Source organism: Copidosoma floridanum, unplaced genomic scaffold, assembly GCF_036245765.1.
Source record: "Copidosoma floridanum isolate Cflo_tuat_1 unplaced genomic scaffold, Cflo_Japanese_pri ptg000021l, whole genome shotgun sequence".
NCBI lineage: Eukaryota > Metazoa > Arthropoda > Insecta > Hymenoptera > Encyrtidae > Copidosoma > Copidosoma floridanum.
Window position 1 is genome coordinate 29836298 of NW_028321898.1, and position 20785 is coordinate 29857082.

General features: G+C 37.4%; 2 protein-coding genes across 2 annotated transcripts in view; one reads left to right on the forward strand and one right to left on the reverse strand.

Annotated features, from left to right (window-relative positions):
• LOC106647824 (uncharacterized) overlaps nt 1-20785 on the forward strand; it is a 263442-nt gene that overhangs the window by 162085 nt on the left and 80572 nt on the right. The window lies entirely within an intron of this gene.
• Nucleotides 3741-4830, reverse strand: LOC149374265 (trypsin-5-like). Its single transcript, XM_089594358.1, has 5 exons — nt 4732-4830; nt 4553-4641; nt 4317-4464; nt 4121-4243; nt 3741-4037 (listed from the first exon to the last, which is right to left on the reverse strand). The coding sequence occupies exons 1-5, from the start codon at nt 4828-4830 to the stop codon at nt 3741-3743; spliced, it is 756 nt and encodes a 251-aa protein (XP_089450484.1).

Genomic DNA, 20785 nt, shown 5'->3' on the forward strand with positions numbered 1-20785 from the left:
GAAATCCGTTTTAAGATAATTTTAATTAAAAGAACTGAGGCGTCGATACAGAAGTAATAAATAAGTAGTTATTGGTATATTCGATAATTACGTGAATTTGCTTCAGGCTGTAATAGAAGTTCTTAAACAAGAAGAGAAATGGTAATTAATTAGAGTGAAATTATTGATGAATTTTGGTCAAATTTTAGAAAATTTCAAATAAAAAAATCTAGATGAGAGGAAGAAGAGCCATGATGTGCATCAGAAAGAGTTATGCTCGTACAAATGTACATATACTTATATTTCTGAACATGATTTGCCCACCATGATGAGGCTTGTTAAAAACTGCAATGTGAGTGCATTTTTCATCTATTTATTCAGGCTCTTATAGATATAAAATTAAACTGTCAATATACATAGTAGTTCTTATACTTCTGCAATTTCCCTAATCCAGTTCCTATAAATAGAAATTCTTAAGTAGGGCACCAGAATGTAGACAGACTTGCATTTCCGGGTAGGATCATCATGCGTCCTTATAGCATACAACTTTCCATCAACAATAGCTGGAGCACCTTCTTCGGGGCGTGAAAAATATTCGTTCTCTGCCATGCAGACATTATCCCATGGTACGCAATCACCAAAAAATCTTTTGCACAGCAAAAAATTTGTGATTGGCATCTCATCTGATATCAATTCGGGATGTTTCATGTTGTTGTCCGGCTAAAATCAATATTATATATTATATAGTATACTTTCGTTTGTGACATAATTAATCCACTTACGTGAAACATGTTGAATCCAAAAAAACGTATGGTACGTTCATCATCTAGTGATTTAACGGGTTTTGTTGTTGCTAATTGAATTGGCGTCGGTTTAAATTGTGGATACGTTTGTAGCTTGTCCAACTTTAAAAATATTCAATAAGTAAAAATGATATAAATTAAAATAGATTTTTTCTTATTTTATATTTCTGTACCTCTACCAAAGCAATGTTATGGGTATAATAAAATTCTGGATTTTTACGGTAGGGAATGACATTCTTTACTGGGAAACGTGGACCGCTATTTTTTTCCGACGATCCAAGGCAAACCCTGTAGTCTTTATAGTTTTCGGAAGTATTGTTCCCTCGATTGTTCCTTAAAGAAAAGAAATGTTGAGTATCTTACTTCAATTATGAATCTAAAATTGTCTGTAATTTGAACATGGACTATATAACATGGAATTTACTTACAGACACATACATCTGACAGCAGTAAGAACATATTTGGTTGAAACCAAAACTCCTGAGCATTTGAATTCATCTTTATAAATGATATGAGCCTAAACAGCAATTATTTTGTTGTAGATCATTTTACAATAATATGTATTCGGTATAAATATAAAAAATAACTTTGATAAACAAGTACTTACGTAGTAATTAAGTTCCTCTTGATTTCTCACAAATGCTTTTTCAGTAGATGCAACGGCAAATAGAAAAAAGAAGCAAAGTAACAAACAGAAGTTCTCCATATTAGTGGCACCGCAGCGGATAGGCTATACTAGTGACTTGCATCCAACAGCCTTCCAAAACGACTTTTATAATAATCGACTGGCGATAAATTTAAAGTAGTGGTTTTAGTGCAAGCGGTTATTATAGATGAACAACAATTAGAGGTATTTTGAAAAGAAGCTAATGACAATTTGTAATCCAGTTGAAAAAATTATATAAGTTCATCGAGTTTGTGAAGTATACTTACTTTGATTTATACTTCAGCGTACTTACCTAGAAGTTATGCACTTACTTTGTGAAGTACATCTATTGTTCGCAATAGTAATAACCTTTTACATGAAATTTGCTATGAAAATTTAAAAAATACATAAAAAATTTATTTTCCAGAAAACTGTAACAGCCGTATGATTAATTATGTCCCATTCTATAGGTAATTTGTTTTAGAGTCATACTAAAGGCAAAAGATTTTTGACTTGTTCAATCGCAAAAGTTGATTCTCTAGTATATAGATAATCCTTTTGATGATAGTTGACGATAGAAGATATTGTAATAATATGCGCTTCATAATTATCTGAGCTATCTCCCTCCCGATATCCATGTAATGATAGGCATGCATTAGAAAAATTAGACTGAATGTGTATTATCGGTTTTCTTAACTTAAAAAAAAATTTTTTTTTTTCATTTATTGGGATACATAAAAAGTAAAATGAAAGTATTTAAATAGTATCTGGTCGAGATGTTTAATATAAAATGTCGAAACGTATTTAGAGTTAAAATATTAAATTTTTCATTACATTTCTGTAACTGTTATGACATTTAGAATTTTTATTTTCTAACTATTTGACTTTTTTGTTACCGTTTTTTTATACTTATTTTTTGTTGCATCGTCATTTTTTGGGCCCTTACTTATTAGGGAATCACATTTTTTTAAAGACAGTGCTGTTTATGGACGTTTTTATGGTTGTTTATTTGTTACCGTTACTCGTTAATAAAGCATAAAAATATCTTTAAATATTCTCGAATATTTTACACTGAATATCGTAGTTTTAATTTCCAGTAAGATTTTCTGAAATTGTGATATGTTATAATTTATAATTTTCAACAAATATCTGTAATATGTAATATCTAGAATTTTGAAAATGAAGATAAGCCTTTAAAAAACCAATTAAAACACTGATTTTTTACAAATTACTTTTACACATAATCATAACAGACAATATCTACAGTGCCTAGAGTCGTGTATGGATTGATATAGATGGAGGTTCTGTCTCGAGGTTTAACTAAGGAATGATGACTAGAAAATGGAATGTTGCTTTATCTTTAGAAAGCTTCAAAGCTATTATAACTTTTTCTCTATTATCGAAAATCGATTAATAAGAAAAAAAAACTTTAAAGTGCACGAGTTCCTGACTTAATAAGAAAGCCCCACGACTTAATTAGGATCGATTTCGATCACGTTTTTGGCACTCGTAAGATAATGAGAAACTTAGACTGAAACTAAATAAATAATAAGTTCAAAATTGAAATATTTCATTAATGAAAATTTGAAAAGCAGTTGACAAGATTAGCTTTGCCTGTACTAGAATTAAATTTAAAGATGCTAGCCACGTGGAACATGTTGATCGGTTTTTAATAAGACTAACTTTCAACATTTTTTGTCATGCCTTGTTATCTGAGGTATCATTTTTAATCTGTTATTTCCAATCACTCCACAAAAAGTACAGAGTAACATTTCACATTAAATATAGAATTAGTAGTCCTCATAGAAGGTTTTCAAGTTATGTAGTTGAACGATAAATGTAGAAGATAAGGTAGGTGTGTGGCAAAATTTCAATGGTTCTAGTCTGATGTATTATTTTGATAGACAAATTATGTACTTACGTTCAATAAAGAAATTCTTATGAAAGGTTCGTGGCCAACTCTATGAAGTAGCTGCGACACGTGGGAAAGTCAGTTTCTAAGAACATATGTATGGTATATACAGAATAAAAACAGTAGAGATTGATGGTTCAATTGATGCATGAAAAAATACTACCAAATAAATATTACGTTATTACGTTAGTGTACCTAGTACATGTTTATTCTGAGCTACATTTTTCTCTGTACATATTTAACACCCAAAGTTCATGGCTATTTATTTTTAGCTAGTGCCTTTTTTTGCCATTGTAGCGCTCCAAAGTAAGATGTACAGAAAAATATGAGTAGGTAAGTTTCTTTACCTTCTACACAGAATTTTCAATATTCACTAAAATTGACAATATACATAGTAGATTTATATTCCTGCAATTCCCCTAATCCAGTTTTGGTAAACAGAAATCTTCAAGTAGGGCACCATCACAACGCCGGTAGTCTGGCAAATGTTAGTCGGATCCTTATAAGTCCTTATCCCATACAACTTTCCATCAACAGTAACTGGAGCACCTTCTTCGGGGTATGAAAAATTATTGGGCACTTTCATGCAGGAATCAGTCGGCTGTAGGCAAGCCCTGAATAGAAATTCACATAGAAAAAAATTCGTGATAGACACTTCATCCGAGATCAATTCGGGGTGTTTCATATTGTTATCCGGCTGAAATCAATATTATGTCTAAGGTTACTTGTATTTATTATTTGACAGTACATTTTCGTTTATCAGATGATTAATCCACTTACGTGGTACATGTTGAATCCAAAAAAACGTATGATACGTTCATCATCTAGTGATGTAACGGGTTGTATTATTGCTAATTGAATTGGATTTGGTTTAAATTGTGGATACGTTTGTAACTTGTCCAACTTAAAAAAATATTCAATAAGCCAAAATGACACAAACTGAAGTATATTTTTTTCTTACTCTACATTACTTTACCTCTATCATAGCAATATTATGAATATGACTGGATGCCGGATCTTCACGGTAGGGAATGACACTTTTCACTGGAAAACGTGGACCGCCATTTTTTTCCGACGATCCAAGGCAAATCCTGTAGTATTTATGGTTTTCGATAGAAGTGTTCCTTAAATAAGAATGTTAAATATCAAAATTCAGTTTTAAATCTAGAATTGTTATTCAAACATTTATTATACAAAATACGATTAACTTACAGATACATACATCTGGCAGTACTTAGAACATATTTAGTTGAAACCAAAACTCCTGAGCATTTGAATTCATCTTTATAAATGATATGAGCCTAAACAGCAATTATTTTGTTGTAGATCATTTTACAATAATATGTATTCGGTATAAATATAAAAAATAACTTTGATAAACAAGTACTTACGTAATAATTAAGTTCCTCTTGATTTCTCACAAATGCTTTTTCAGTAGATGCAACGGTAAATAGCAAAAAGAAGCAAAGTAACAAACAGAAGTTCTCCATATTAGTAGCACTACAGCGAATAGGCTATACTAGTGAAATGCATATAACAGCCTTCCAAAACGACTTTTATAGTAATCGACTGGCGATAAATTTGAAGTAGTAGTGGGACTGTATGTGGCTATCGTAGAGGGACAATAATTGGAGGTATTTCGAATACATTAAAAGTTCATTAAGTTTGTGAAATATGTATCTTTTAAGGTTATTTTTCAACTATAGTATAAGCCTTACTTGTGTAATTCATCACGAAAAAATGTGTTTTCCATTAAGGTGTGATAATTCTATGATCGATTATATCCTTTTCTTAAAATTACATATTTTAGAATTCAACTGGAGGTCAAGGATCTTTGACTTGTTAAATTGTAATAGCTAATTTTACTTTGTTAATAACTCGTTTGACGAAATGTACCAATGTTTACTTTGTAATAATTATCTTGCATTGCTCTCCCTCCCTTTCTGTTTTTAAATGTTGACCCATACTGCGACTTCGATTAAAAAAACATAGTTCGCGTTAGGTTTACATCTAACCGGGGCAAGCACGAGGAGTCTCTCGGGCCACGTGCTTGAGTCATCAGGTACGAAAACTGGTGTTCTTGCACATGTAAAAATTGATAAAAACGAAAAGAGCCTCGTTGTACTCCAATTAGTCGACTATACCTGTGAAGCTCAAACTCGTATTACACACACACTCACTTGAGCACTTGTTCGAAATTTAATGTTCAGAGATTAAAAAAGCACATTTGTAATGTATTATTTTAATACTCGTGTGTTACAAAGCCTCATCAACAACGGAATCATTATCGTGATGGTATGATTTTTAATGAATACATCAACTAGTACTCTATTTTTCATAGTCTCCATCTCTGTAACCTAATCGCATGTCTTAAAATTAAGTAAAATAAGTTGAAGTACTCACACGATTGATAAACACAGATGGCATCTGATTCTACATTTACTTATTTGATTTTATCAAGTTCCGTATGTAGTTCAAGCATCTATGTTCGTTCAATTTAAGCTGTATTTTAGTTTCGCAGCCTTACACTTTTAGTCCGGCATAATAGGTACTTTTCGTTGTGAAAGTGTCCCGCGCGTGTATGGATCGAAAAACTAAGGAATGAAATATAAAATCTTAAGAATTGTTTGTCAAGTATTACTACACTACAGGATTTAATTTTTTTTTTTTTTTTTGAAGGGGGCGTGGTTTGCATTCTTACGCAAAAGTCATTATCCTGCATTTTTTTTTTTTTACTTAATGACATACATAACCGACGCTTGTGGATTATACTGGAAATTGAATTACTTCTATTGATTGAATATCAGATACTAACATAAAAATATGAGATTATCATAGAAGAGAAACACAAACCATGTGAAACATAGTTTATTGGATTGGCTGATCTTTTGGATTTTCATTTTTTTTTTATTTTCCATCTCTTTCTCTGTCTTTCACACTCACAGGTTGATGATAAAAAACGCAAAGCTGTGACTTTTTTTCAGATCAGCCTTTTGCCTCCACATTTACATTGATCTCCTTTAATTTGACATCAATATCAAATAAATTCTGCTCTGTTCCAGTTTTAGCGGTGCCGTGCGCACACAACCCAGCGGGTATTGATACGGGAGTATACACGCTGAGAAACTCGAAGCTTCACCGCCAAAGAGTCGAGATAACTTAATGCGCGTCACCGGCGATTTATCGGGTCGTACGTGGTTTCTGCTCGTGGTGGAGATAGATGTCAAGAGAAATTGCCTATTCGGGGATCCCTCGTCGCTGTCGTCTTCCTCATTCTCGCAGGGAGTCAATTCACTTCAACGGGCGATGCGGAGCTTTCACTCTTTTCTCCTCCTGAGTGACGCAAGAAAGACGCTCGATCGGCTCTCGCTCCTCGAGTCTTCATGGTGTTTATTACTGTTTTCCGTAAGCCGAGGAAAAAGCTTTAAATTTGACGAGGAATAACAAGTGTCGCGCTGTACTTCGGTTTTCAGGGTTAATTATCCGCGCATCCCTTGCTTGCGAGCCTTAAGTTTTTATCAAGCCTGGAATTGGTATTGCACCCACCATCTAACTTTGCAACAAAGACACGAGCCAATAAATTTTTTTGCTCGAGTTACTTGTTTTTATGCTCCGTGTTTTTATATTAAAGTAAAATCTTTGTGTAATAAAAATTTTGCCTTTATTTATGGTTGAAAATTTTCAGGCGTAACATATGCTTCCCTATAAAATGCGCATCTCTTACAAGTAAAAATATTATACAAAAGCGATGTTGACCAATTTTTTCACTAATAAAACAGATTACATACTCCAAATTGTATAATGATAATTTTTACTGTTAATTTATGAAAAACAAGGTATTACGTGAAAATTTACCTGCATGCGCTTGTGCAAACTGACAAACGAGTTACATCAATCAGTAACTTCACCCGAGTATCTGAAGGGGAGAGGGAAGAAGATAAAAAGGATCATAAGAGGAAGAGCGAGGAAGCTAACAATAAGAATGAAACAGTAGCTGGTGGCTGCTCGTGTGAAATCAAGGATGCAGATGAGACAAAGGAACGCGATCACGAATCAAGCTCGTGTATTTATACGTTGGACAAGTGGAAAGACCAACCGAATATGAGATGCAGGAGGCATCTATTGTGTTTTTACGCGGGCACAAAAGCTGAAACGTAAGTCGCACGGCAAGTAAAGCAATACGTATGAAAAAGAAAGAGTTAAAAGTAAAGAGTATTCAGATGCACATGCCTGATCTTAAAAAGCTTTTTTCTGGCTGTAAGGTTTTAAAAAAAAATGAACAATTTTTTTTTCGACATTTTATTTGTCAATTCCTCGCAGACATAATGATGTATACTTTGAAATTTTCTAATTAGTAATGACACAAGAGCCACAGCAATCATTACTGATGGAAAAGTTACTCAATTTAATTCAATAAATAATTAGAGCCAAAAAAGGTTATTTTTTTTAATTTTCAAATTCGTACAAAAAAACGAGAAAGAAACGTGACGCTGTTTTTTATCAATGCATCGGTACTGATTGAACACGCCATGTGCTATGTGAATTACAAGCATCACGTCTAAAATATTAGAACACAACTGTATTTAGAATAAACAAAATGATCCATCCTTGCGTTGAAAGGTTAATTGCATTCCTTTTGTAAAGATGTGACAAAGTCCTTTCGTCTGATTCAAAGCTCACGCCACTCACGTATGCGAAGCAAATTTCAGTTGAGAATCGCTGGCTTGGCTTCTGCCGCGCTGAAAGTCCCAGACGTCGGAACATCGTGGAAAGGACCTCACATGTCGCGGCCGCCGGGGTTTGGCTCTGCGTGCGCCGGAGTTGCGGTGGGGGCCCTGGGCAGCCGCTGCCGCCACAAACGATCCCCGCCCCGTGCCGATGGTGGATTCCCATGATTGAGATACACAATCTTGGCTCGTCGATCACGTGCGTGCGGGGGTATAGGAGTAAAAGAAACGAAAATATTGATCGCGACTCTGCCATTATGATTGCACGGCGGGGAGAAGGAATATGGAGAAATATGGGCAGTTGGCTGTCCGATCCGAGCTCGAGGTAGCAGATAGGGAGATGAGATGTAGGAAAAAAAAGGGACATCGGTGAGGAGAGATCAGTAGACAGAAGCCCCTTGGGTCCGGGGCATTGTAGGACGATAATCCGAGCATGTTTAAATTACCCGGGCACAGCTCTATTTTTTCTCCTGGTTATTCGCCATCCACCCATGGATTTCTACGAGGTACTTTTATGAAGATGATCTTGAAGTTTTTGTACCGGTAATTTTAACTCGGTAACAATGGCACGTGATGAAAAAAGGTTCATGACTTTGGAAGTATATATCAGTCTTCAAATGATAATACCATAAAATCACACATAACTTGCTAGCGTCACAATGATAAGTAATGGAGCAGTCATGACAATGTTTTAAATGCCTATCAAGCCAATATCAATATTTAACTGCGTGTCGTTAATTTAATTATTAGATTAACACCGAATTTTTTCATCACAAACGAGTTAAAAAGCCTATAATTTCAAAGGATAAAAGTTGGATTAACAAAAGTTGCATTTTTATTTGTTACATGGTCATCCTAAAAAAAGAGATTATAAACAAAATGTATTTCCTAGATGGCAGCCAACAATTCATTATTAGACATGAGGTATGTCGTGTTGTAAATGTAAACTAATTGTAAAAAGTGTCAAGTAAATAGGTCGACAGTTCAGAGACACAAAAAAATATTTCTTTTAATAAAAAAAATTGCGTACCTCATAATAGCTCTAGGCCAACAAACGAAAAATTCCTTCGTTACTTGCAAACCCAAATTAGGGATCAAACTTGTAAATAAATTTTTCATTGTACCTTTAATTAATGTTAAAAAAAAAATGATCATCGTTCGGTTGTCAACAAAATTTAGTTTATAAGTTACAATTTTCTCGTGTTGTTTCACAATAAAGCAAAATTTATCTCTCGCATGAATATAATACACACGTAGGTGCTTCGAGCAAAAAACAGAGGAACACGCAAAGTTGGTTGAGATTAACGTTGATTTAAATCGCGAAAGCTTGTCCCTACTCGCAAACACCGCTGTTACATGCCAGAAACACAAAATCTCAAGGAATTTCCAGCAATTAATCACCGTCCCAAACCACGTAACTCACGAAAATAATGAGAAGAAAACCTCAAGATTCAAGCTGGCAAGCGTATATCTGCCCGAATCACGAGAAAAACTTTGAAAATCACACTCATATATTGTAAAAAAAAAAAAAAAAAATCGACGTCTATAGCCAATCCCATCAGAATCAAGCATGTATATACACGTGGCATGTAATTAAATTACGCGTGCACACCCAACTAGTTTCGCTCCGCATCAATAAAGCAGGAATGAATAATGAATATACTTATCCGCGCGCAGCGTATATAATGTTGCACACACCGCGGTACAGTTCGGCGAGAGCTGATGGGCGCGGGGGCTCATTAAGCGCGCGTTGATTCATGCCCGTGTGTATATACTTGCCCGCGTTACGCCGTAAAGCGTTTAACGTGGGTATGTACTTTTATCGGTGTAAGCGTGGAAACACGGAGATGCATGCTAATCTCGGATACACGCGCTTTGAGGTGCAAGTGGATGTAGTTACGAATAATCAATAAACCTATGGGCAGCGTTTCTCCAACTCGGCGCTTGGGTCATAAGGAAAAAAAAATAACGAGAATCATCGGCGAGACCGTTGGAAAGTTCTTTTTTCACCGAGGCTTTTGTTCGATAAAATTTGTTCGGCACTTGCATACCAGAGCTAAAAGCATGGATTTCGTTTTCGCCGCTGTCTCGAGCTGTTCTTGGTGGTTGTTCAACTTTTACAACCTCAAATGTCTTTAAATAAACAAACGAAGGCTGAAAGAATCTTTGCGAGTGATCACGAAGCTGGGAGTCTTTGTGATGAGAGTGAAAAAACACCGTCACCTCGAGACATCAACAACACACTTTTTGTAAAGATAATAAGTCGACGAGGACTGAGAGAGTAGGACGTTTGAAAAAAAAAAAATTAAAAATCAGTGCTGGTTAGCCCAATATGTCAAATATTAAACTACCTTACTCGATGGCTCTTGTAGCAAGCATCTGTAAAAGTATGAGACGCAGCTTCACTCGAATTTAAGAGAAACTAAAAAAAAACAAAAAATAAACCTCTAATTACACATGGGCAAGTGTCTCGGATCGACTATTGTGTATCCAGCCCTCGAGAGATATTTTTTCCCATGAGAGACAGAGAGAAAGAGAGATACACAAGTAAAGACACCAATCGACTCGTCAGGCGCTCGTCGGAACGAATAAATGATCCAACGACGCGATGTTTGGTCGGGCGCATCCACAGTGCGTGGGTGTGTCTCCATGTTTTCTTTCACTCCTCGTGAAGTATCTTCACTTGTCTGTCGGTCCTTTTGACGAGTAACTGGTCTTCACTCGAACTCGAACGAAAACACGTCGAAAAGATCGTTACAATCGGTACAGCAGTTAACACATCACATCGACATCACCTAGAAAGTTACGTATATACCTATTATATTAGTATACGTATTTCATCGAATGGTACAACATTTTCCAGGCGTGGATTTTCTCTTGATCTGAACTTCATGGGTGGAAAATCTCTTTTTTTTTTCCAGTACACAAACATATTACATTATCTCGAGCAATAGACGCAGACCAATATCGGTAATCTGCGATGGGTCATAAATCGTTGGGTTAATTAAATCTTTTCGATAGCACGACGTGTAGCAAGAGCTAGCTCTCGACGACAAGTGCAAACATCAGATATATATATAATCTGGACGCATTAGCATAAGTATATGATTTACTCTCGTCAGACTAATTGAATCCTATACATCAAGCCGATATATGCGTGTATCAGGTGAATCGAAAGCTCGAGCAAAATCGGCTTTTCCCATCCCCCTCGGCAAAGTTTTCAAAAAAGTACCCCGAGAAATTTTTCCAAGCGGGAAAAGTTCGATCTTTGGGAGGGCGCACTTTGCATGCACACTCGGTCCGACATACGTATACGGGAACGCTGTCGATGGTGCCCGCCAAGGGCATAATTCATTCGACGCGGCGTGTGCATTGTCGTTCCAATTTTGCTCTGCGTTTCTCGGCGTGTCCCGCCATTTCAAGAAAAAGGATGTGTCTGCCAGAAATGGGTTAATGCAGACATGACTGTGTGGATAGGCCAAGAGATGCTGTGAGATATTGCACGCGTGGATTTTACCGAGAAATTTATGCTCCTCGAGGAGCAAAGAACATGTCCTAGTATTTGTTTTTGGTCTTACGAAGCGTTCATTGCTGCCTTTACCACTATAATGTTAAAACCTATAGTACAATGTAAGGATAACACGTGAGTTTAAAGAGAAAATAAATTATTGAAAAATTATCAAAAAATAAAATATTTAATAAATATTGGTACATTAGCAAGTAGAAATGTGTATTCAAAGTGTAACTGCAGATTTTTAGTGATGAAATTATTATTACTGCTATGATAAAATAAACATCATTCAACAAGAATTTGAAAATTATTTGCATGTATAATATGGATGTCGCAAATATGTATCCATCTCTCAACATCTATTTGCGTAGCCAGGCAACTTTTTACAAGTACAATAGAAAAAATGTTGATCGATCAATGATGCAAATGTTATGTTTGACAACTCAATGATTGTTCAATCGCTCAGTCCAACAGAGTTATCTTGTACAATTGGATTCCCAGCTTGTATCACGTTTCTGTAAGAGACAATTTTCTCACGGCTGTAAGTATAATATATCCTATGAACCATCGGGTGAAACTTGGCAAAGAAGAGAGTCCGAGTTTAATACGTGCCTTATTTTCTATATCTATAAGCGTTGTAGAAGCCTGAGTAGTATGAAAACGACGTGCTAGGGGTCAAGAGTAACGCTCATTCGCCATTTTCCCTCTTACGATACGCGAATGAATGTCAGACGCGTGCAAAAGCAGGACTTATCTTTCGGCGGAATCTCACTCGCTGGTAAGTACCTATACGCGTGTGTTGTAGGTACGCGCGATTGAGCCGTGTAATAGCTTCATTTATATAAATGGTCACGAATAGCGTGACTTTGCACGTGTGTACGGCGTGAAACCCAACGATTCGTTTCACCATCGCAAATTTTTTTTTTTTTTTTTTTTCGACCCCGTCAGCAACTAAATGTGAAAAGCGCCCGTTCGATAGGTGCACTTGCAAGTCATTGAGAGCTGGGATTTTTTTCCAATTTTAACGAGGATTTGAAATATCCCGGTAATTAATAATGACAAATTAGATGCACGACTGTGTCTTTGGAATTGAGCTCGCGGTATTCCGTTATTAATTAACGAGTGCGAGACTCGATACGTCATATGCAGGCCATTTACAATATGCCTAAATGAGTAGTTTTACATCAACATAATGATTTTTCACGCTACGTCGCATACGGAATACGGATTTATTATTTTTATAGGTATCCTTTTAGACGCTCGCGAATTCCTCGCAAGCTTGTGCTCCGTCATTGGCATCTTTGAAAAAATATTGGATAATATAAAGAGAAATGGTGTGATCGCTGCAAAGGATTTTTCTTTTGTTCCTTCATCGATGAAAAAGGAAACGGTAAAAATTCCCAAACAGCAGAGTCAAAGGATCTTTCTCTCTCCCTGTGGTCCTGTTAGAGGGGAAAAGAACTTCAATAATCTCGATAAATCCCTTTCACTACGCTTAGTCCAACGAACGAGTTAATTAACGCGTGGAAGGGCTGCATCACGCAAATTGTAGTAGAAACAAAAACAAAAGTCAATAGAAACAGTCCGAAAAAACGGGTTGTACGAAAACTGGAACGAGTGACGGTAGTCACGGGCCGATCGATGAGCGCAGATGGGCAGTACGTATAACACGTAAACGAATCCACACTGGGTCGCTCTAATTCTCGCAGCTATTCGGAAAACGAGGGCACAAAAAAGTGCAAACGAGAGACAATGGCTCGGAATTGATGACGGTCTCTAACTGCGTCGCTCCCATTCAAACGTTAACTTTCTCCCATCTCCCTCTTGCACGCACTTGGACCATTTTTTTTGCTCGAGTTTATATCTCTTGTCGCTCGGGCCGTTCAATTTTTCATTAAATTCGGCCGTTTCACTCGTTCGGCGGAATTCATGCCTTCTATACCATACACCCGCGTGGATACTGGCCGGCTATTCTCCCAACTCTCTGGTCTATACATCATCGTTCACTCGAAGTAAGCGGAACTCCATGAATACAGAGCTATATGAAACGCTAACTTTACACGATTTTCGCTTTTTTTGAACGCCCAAAAGACACGTTAGTCAAAATTAGACGTTTGTCATTACTTTTGTTGTAATTTCTTTATCATCATCATTAATGTTGCATCTAATGTATATGAAATTTTTACTGCTTTTTTTTTTGTATGGATCCATCCAGAGATAACACACGATTTTCAAACACATTCGTGTACCAATGGAAATAAAGTCAAAAAGCTCATAGCCTGGATTCATCGTGTAATCATGTAATGAGAGCTAATGGCAATTCCACGTGAGTTTTGAAAAACGGAATCGCATTCTTTGCACAAATCAAATCGCTCATTACTCCGATGAAAGTTGTAAATTCCATACTTTTAAGCACCGAAGCGATGTTCGCGTGAGCAACACGATAGCTCGTTAGCGAAAAACACAATTAAAATTAATAAAACCCATACACCCACCGATTGAAAGGGATAATGTATGGCTTACGCAATTTGATAAATGGAATCATTAGCGGGGACCGAACGCACGTAACGCCGATAGCCGCGCAAAAATGTCAAATCTCTCGGTTACGCGACCGCAGCCGCTACGGTTGGTCCACCGTTTTTTCCCCCTTCCCGGAGTTGGTCCGTAAATTTTGAATTTAGAAAGTTGTCTCGATCCGCTACGCACTTACATCCACCGGAGACAATCGACGGTTAATTAATCTTGTTCCCACTTAACCCCACGTATATACTAATAATCGCCGGCGTGCACCCACTCTCTCTCTCTCTCCCTGGCCGTAGCTGTGATCTAGGCTTGGTTATAATTAACGAAATGCTGAGAGAGACCAGGCGCGCATTGAACAGCTAATGAGACGGAATTAATCGATGGCAGCGTAGCTCCGTTCTCCACCCGTTGTGCACGTAACAAAGCAAACTTCATACTACACCCCAGCCACGGTGTACAGTTGGACGCGGCAAGTGCGTGTACGGTGTACACGTGATAGGATCAACACACCGTGAAATACCAAAGAGAGGGACAGGGAAAAAAAGTGTTTAAAGAGTAAAGAAATACTGGCTGTCCGATCGATCGACTCCGAATTCGATGCGTTTTCACGGCCATCGCGCACATTATGTTATGGATAAACCCCATGCGCGTGTTCCTAGATATGTCCCCCGGCTTATCAGCTTAAAGCGTCCGTGTCTCCGCCATTTGCTTCCTGCGAGGCTATTTTTTTTTTACCTTTTTTTTTTATCCCTCCTGACCTCTAGATCCGATTTAAGTTGCCGGCTCACTGCAGTCGGTGGATAACGAGGCGAGCGGGCATGAAAAACCTCCGAGACTGGGCAGAGGGGAATTAACGTGGTTTTGAATTAAGCTCATTGGGGGAGTCCAGGATCAGGAGGATTTTTAATCTGCTTACGCATTTTTCTCTTAACTCCCGCTTTCGGTACTTCCAAATTTTTTTTTTTTTTATAATCACTATCACGTCTTGTCGGCTACGGCTCATTATTTGTTTTAAGGTGTAAGGCCTTCGTGGTCCGGTAGGTAAGTCGTGGAATTTCTAATGGCCTTTGGTAATGAGTGGAATTGAGCTACTGACGGCGTACGATTAGGTGCAAAGCCGAAAATCGAGAACTCGAGAAGGAGAACACGTATATGTATCGACAAAAAAAAAAAAAACATGATTACAGCAACAAGAGCAGCCGTGTACTTACGTGCAATTAGCGATAAAGCACATTGGTAGTTATGGACCCCGTGCTAGTGTGCATACCAAGCGTATCTCCGTATGGATAGTATTAGAGCACGTCGTCGGTAATGGAGAATAATCAAGGGTAATAGTGCCCCGCGTTGTCCAGTTGATAATGGCCATTCATATCGATCGGGCCAACGCTGACAAAGTCGCTGAAGCTAGCAACGGCGAGATATCTTGTGACAGTACATGATAATTGATGTATGGTCAAATGATGAAATTTTACGATTATTCATAATCAACTAATGATTTTTGAAAAATGATGATCTTAAATTAATGTACTTGTAGATATTAAAATAATTTTTTTCCATTAATTCTGAAACTGATATCATAAAAACTTTTAAACATCGATTAAGATTGCTTTATCCTCTGATGAAATAAATTAATGTCCATTAGAGCTCTATAAATAAACCGAAATCATAGATTTACCGAGCAAGATAGCGAAGATTTAATATTCAATGTATCTCTAAAATTCAATTAGCGTGTAAATCGGTTTTTTTTTTTTTTTTTTTTTTTGCAACTCTGTTACATGCATAGTTATGAAAAAGATACGTATCTTGAGCTCGAGATAATGAGAGGAAATATTTCAAGAGTCATGAGAGCATCGTTAGTAATTCATCAGCCTTATCGAGATGATAAAAGAGAAATGAGTTTAAAAAAGACACGTCTAAAGGAGCAAGGGGAAAAAAATCAAATCTAGTTGGAAAGAGATAGAAAAAAATTTAATGACTGTTGAAGGCGTACGTTTGCGCACTTGTCGCTCCTCCTTCCGAAGAGGGGCTGCACCGTGTGTTATCCGTGATCTTCGATAATCGAACGATCGCTGCAGGCAAGCATGTCCAACTCACGGAAAATATATGCTGCTCCACTTTCTCGTGTGCTGTGCACCTACGTATGATAAGTACTGTATACTGCGCACGTATGCGTTGGCAAACTTTTGTACTTCTGGGCACACATTGCTGACCCCGTGGCTATACACGTTTACAGTGCACTCGAATTTTTTTTTTTTTTTTTCCGAGCAAGGAAGCTCACAAAATCGATAAAGTGAGCTCTTTTTACCTAAATCGTAGCACTTGAAGAGAACTTGCTTTTTACAATTACTTTTTTATGCTAATGAATACTTGATAGTACATGCTCTCTCAAATGGACGTTTATCTATTAAATACTATCCTATTTATTAAAAAAAATGACAGTAAAATGTTATTTTTTGTGAATGTGATGAGACATCATAATAATATACAAACATGATCATTTCCCGATTATTATTAATTTTGCAAATCACTGTATTAATAATTTCAACTGCTTCATACCTCGTACTAATGACATCTTCCTTTTTTTATTACAGGTAAGCCACACAGTCATCTAGTTGGAGTTGGTCAGTTAAGGCGATTATCGTTAGCGAACGTGGTGAGATACTTTACTAAAAATCTAACGCAAATTATCGAATATGTATCATGCCGAATGAAAGTCTGAAAAATCACCGTCCAAAAATTTGTCTTGCATAATTCCATTCTTTTGTTTTTTTTAAGTTGAAAATTTTCTTAAAAAGCATCTTAATAACGAGAACCTCATGTATATTCATCACAACATCGTTGGCATATATAACAACGTACAACTTAGTACACCTTGGCTGCATTTTCCTTTAAAAAACAAGAAAATCAAGCATGCCCTTGTTAAAAGTCTAAAAAGGCTCCGAGAAATTTGGGTGGAACTTTAAAGACAACTTAGACTATTGTTAGTGCCAAAAAAACAAGCGAGCTGCAGTGGAAATGAGAAAAAAAAAAAAAAAAGAAAAAAAAACTCGTGTAAACCTACGGGCGAACAAGTTGGGCCAGTGGTGTGTCAGTCCGTGACTGCGCGCTGTGAATTTTTCCCGCAAGAAAGTTGCAAGGAGGCTTTGGACTTCGGAATCAGGGGCTGGGAAAGGATGCAGCACTCGTGAATGGGATCAATGGGGAGGAATATTAAGATAAGCGGAAGCCGCGTCGAACTTTTCGTCTTGCAGCTCTTTTTTTTTTTTTTTAAATTCGTCCCTCCATCTCAAGTTACTGCTGCAAACGCGGACGAGGATGGGGCTAGTAGATATGTGTATACAAGTTGCTACAATGTAGAAAAAAAGGGGGATAAGAAGTAGAAAAAGTAAGGTATAAAGACGTAGGGCTTAGAGGCCTGTGCTGTTGCAGCGCACTTCATCTCGCGAAGGTAGAAGCTTTTCTTTTCTTTTTTTTTTCGATGTGGTTTATCCTCCTACAGTTCCGGGGTTACTTCAGTTTTGTTCTTCCATTTTTTTTTTTTTTTGTGCCTCTTTTTTTTTCATATCTCCCAACTTGGTGTTTTCATTTTGTTTTAATTATGTCGAAAAGTACACGCAATATCCAAACAACCGTAGATTTTGTGGGGTGAGTTTATTGTGAAAATTTATTGTTATTTGACTGGACCAAAAAATCCCCTCTCATTAGAGCTGCAACTGCATGTAAATATCAAAAAGCTTTAATGAAGAGAAAGCGAAAAAAAATTTTTTTTTTTAATTTTGCTCTGTTTTAACGTTTTAACTGTATGGAAAGTTTTGATGAAATTTAATTTCCTATTCGATTACGCGGAGTTCAAACAAGGTGGAAAACTCGAGCCATCGATCCACAATATTCTGCGTGTGGGTTTATCAATATTTTACAAAAGTTTTGCAATTTAGTCCAAGTATAATGAGGAACCATAAAGAGTACTCTTATATGCGTATAGTATATGCCTACAGCCGTATATTTGAAAAGGATGAGTATACCGGTATTCCTCTGTTCATAAAAAGCAAACTTTAACTTTTTAATGAACGTGTTACACAAACTAGCATCGGTACAAAATTAACACTGTAAATACGTCCAGTTACGGATGGACCATTAAAATACTTTGTGATAGTACAGGAGTGAGAGAAACAATGGTGGTGGAATCGATGTTATTTGGGCTGCTTATCGAGTTATCCTTTTCAATACTGAGTACTGAATATATGCCCAAAAGCCCAAATTTTTACTGCAACAGGATGCTGGTTTTGAGAAATAGTATACCTTTTTTTGCTTCAAGATTATGAAATTATAATACCTCATTTATACTTTTCGTGGACAAGTCCATTTACCAAAGTAGGTCGGCCACAGTCAGATCTTCCAATGTGAAGCAATAGCCGCAATACCCTCGTCAGATCAGCAAGTCATAATTACCATCGAACCACCTTATATATAATCAGCATTTTTGTTTGGATCCAAAAACCAGATGTCTACTGGCTTTTAAAGCTAAAGCAATACGAGCATCCGCGGACAGCTCAATCTAAAAATTCTAGTCCATCAGAGATAGAGTTTAACGTAGGCGGGGCGAGCACTGCGATTCATCTGGAAGGGGGGAAAATAATCTTATCCTGATTTATTCTTCCATCTCAGTTGGCAAAAAAATTACTCACAACTCCTACAGCCAGACAGCCTCACTAGCAAAGCGACAGCAGCAGCATCAGTGGTAGGTCAATTAACGAGGCATTCTATTTATTAAAAATAGCACACGACTCGCTGGTAATTGGTCAATCACCCTTGTCTGATTATGCCTCTAGAGGTAGAAGCGAAAATAAAGAAGTAAAAGGAACAGCAGAGTTATACTTGCTAATCAATGGCACACGACAGCTCAGCGGGGCCATAACAAAGCCTTTTAAAACTACATCTTCTTTTTTTCCTCCATTACCATTTCATCTTCGTCTTCCCCATTTTTTTTCTCTTCATCGCTTGTTTCTACATACATCAACTGCTTGTTTCAAAGTTATCTGCACTGATAGTTACGATGACTTATAGTTATGTCATTCAACTCAAGGAAAAACATAATATAACTTAACGACAACAAAGAAAAGAAAGAGTACGCATTAGATGGATTATAATTATACTTGAAAAAAGTAGTGAGACCCTTTAAGAGCCATGACCACATTCAAGTAAAAGGAGGTTGAAAGGGAGGGTAAAAAAATAAGTAATAGATCAATCAAAAACACATATACAGACATGGGCAAGAACAACGGAAAAAAGGCACGTAGATGAAGAAGCTCGCTTAGTGGTACCTACTTTCTTTGCTCTGGCTGTTTCTCTCTCTATCCCTCCGTCTTGCAGCTACAGGGTACAGCAAATGTGGGTGTTGTCCGCTATTTTTCCGACTCGTTGCTCCTTTTATCTTCTACTCGTATCTAACAAGTCGACATTGCTGAAAGAGAAAGAGAGACGGATGCTGTATTACGCTTATTTCGGAGCTTTGGAACCAGTTTCCATTAGCTAATTACCCTTTATTACGCGCCTATTGAGCTACCAATGTCACTGTGTTCTGTCTTACAGCAATTTACTAGGGCTGTAGCTTTTTAAAAGAAAATCTTGTGCTAAAAGTAGCTTTCCAGTGAACCAACTGATTTTCTAGTAAATTCATACTCGGATCATCAGCCCTATCGTGCAACCATACCACGAAGTAATTTCATCCAAATCACGTGAATCAATAATTTATTAACAATTCACATTGTATACATGAATTCGTTCCAATATTAATTTGCATGCTATGTAATAATGTATCCTGAAAAAAAATCCTTCCACCAACATGCATTACAATGCAATTGCACGGCACTTTCACTCAACTCGTACCACCACCAACTTGGCTGATGAAAACGCCAGAATTTCGGACGTTTGCATTTTCATTCGCACGTTGGTGCACGTCCGCGGGACGAGGATTCGGATGAAAGGAAAAAACGCGGGAAATGAAGCTCTAAAGAGGGCCAAACTAAAGGCCCGTAGAGACAAGAGAAACGCGGTAGAAAATAGGCGTTCGAGGTCGAACAAAAGACTTTTTCCTCCTCAAAGAGGGACTCCTCCTCCTCCCCTCCGACTCTTCCTCTGTTGGCTAAAAAATTGTTGGAGCCGGGACGCAATCTCGTCCGCCTATTTGGCCCCGGGAAAATGAAGAGAGACTCCGGGCTTGCCGGTGTTTATGCTAATACGGATGATATTTTCTGTTTTAAAGAACAGCTCGCACTTTTTCTGATGAGAGCGAGGAACTAAGTGGGTAACGCGGGCTCTCTCTCTCATCCACCCTCGTCTGCTTTTTTCTCCCTCCCCCTGGTTGCTTTGACACAAATCGTCCGTTTGACGCTGCTTTGGTGGGTTTTTGGTCCTCACTGTCTTTCGTCTCGCGTTGGTGGCCTCAGAATTTTACTCCGTCGAGCTCTCGTTTTCGTCAACCTGCTTTCCCGACAAAAACCGCAAATGATGTGTACTCATCCCACTGATCTCACGAAAGTTGGTTTGCTCTCATAATTAACGCGCCCTAACACCTTCTAGACCTTACATTAACGTACTTTTATTTGTTCGGAGTCCACATAACGAAACCTTACTACATCGACGACTTTCGTTACAGCTAGGTTACATTGGATATTGGAGCTCCCA

Bases quoted from the DNA above. Each gene is read 5' to 3' on its own strand.
- LOC149374265 (XM_089594358.1), bottom strand. From the start codon at position 4,830: ATGGAGAACTTCTGTTTGTTACTTTGCTTCTTTTTGCTATTTACCGTT. The intron at 4,244-4,316 runs GTAAAGTAATGT...TATTTTTTTAAG, and splicing joins ATAATATTGCTATGATAGAG to TTGGACAAGTTACAAACGTA. The intron at 4,038-4,120 runs GTAAGTGGATTA...TATTGATTTCAG, and splicing joins TTGGATTCAACATGTACCAC to CCGGATAACAATATGAAACA.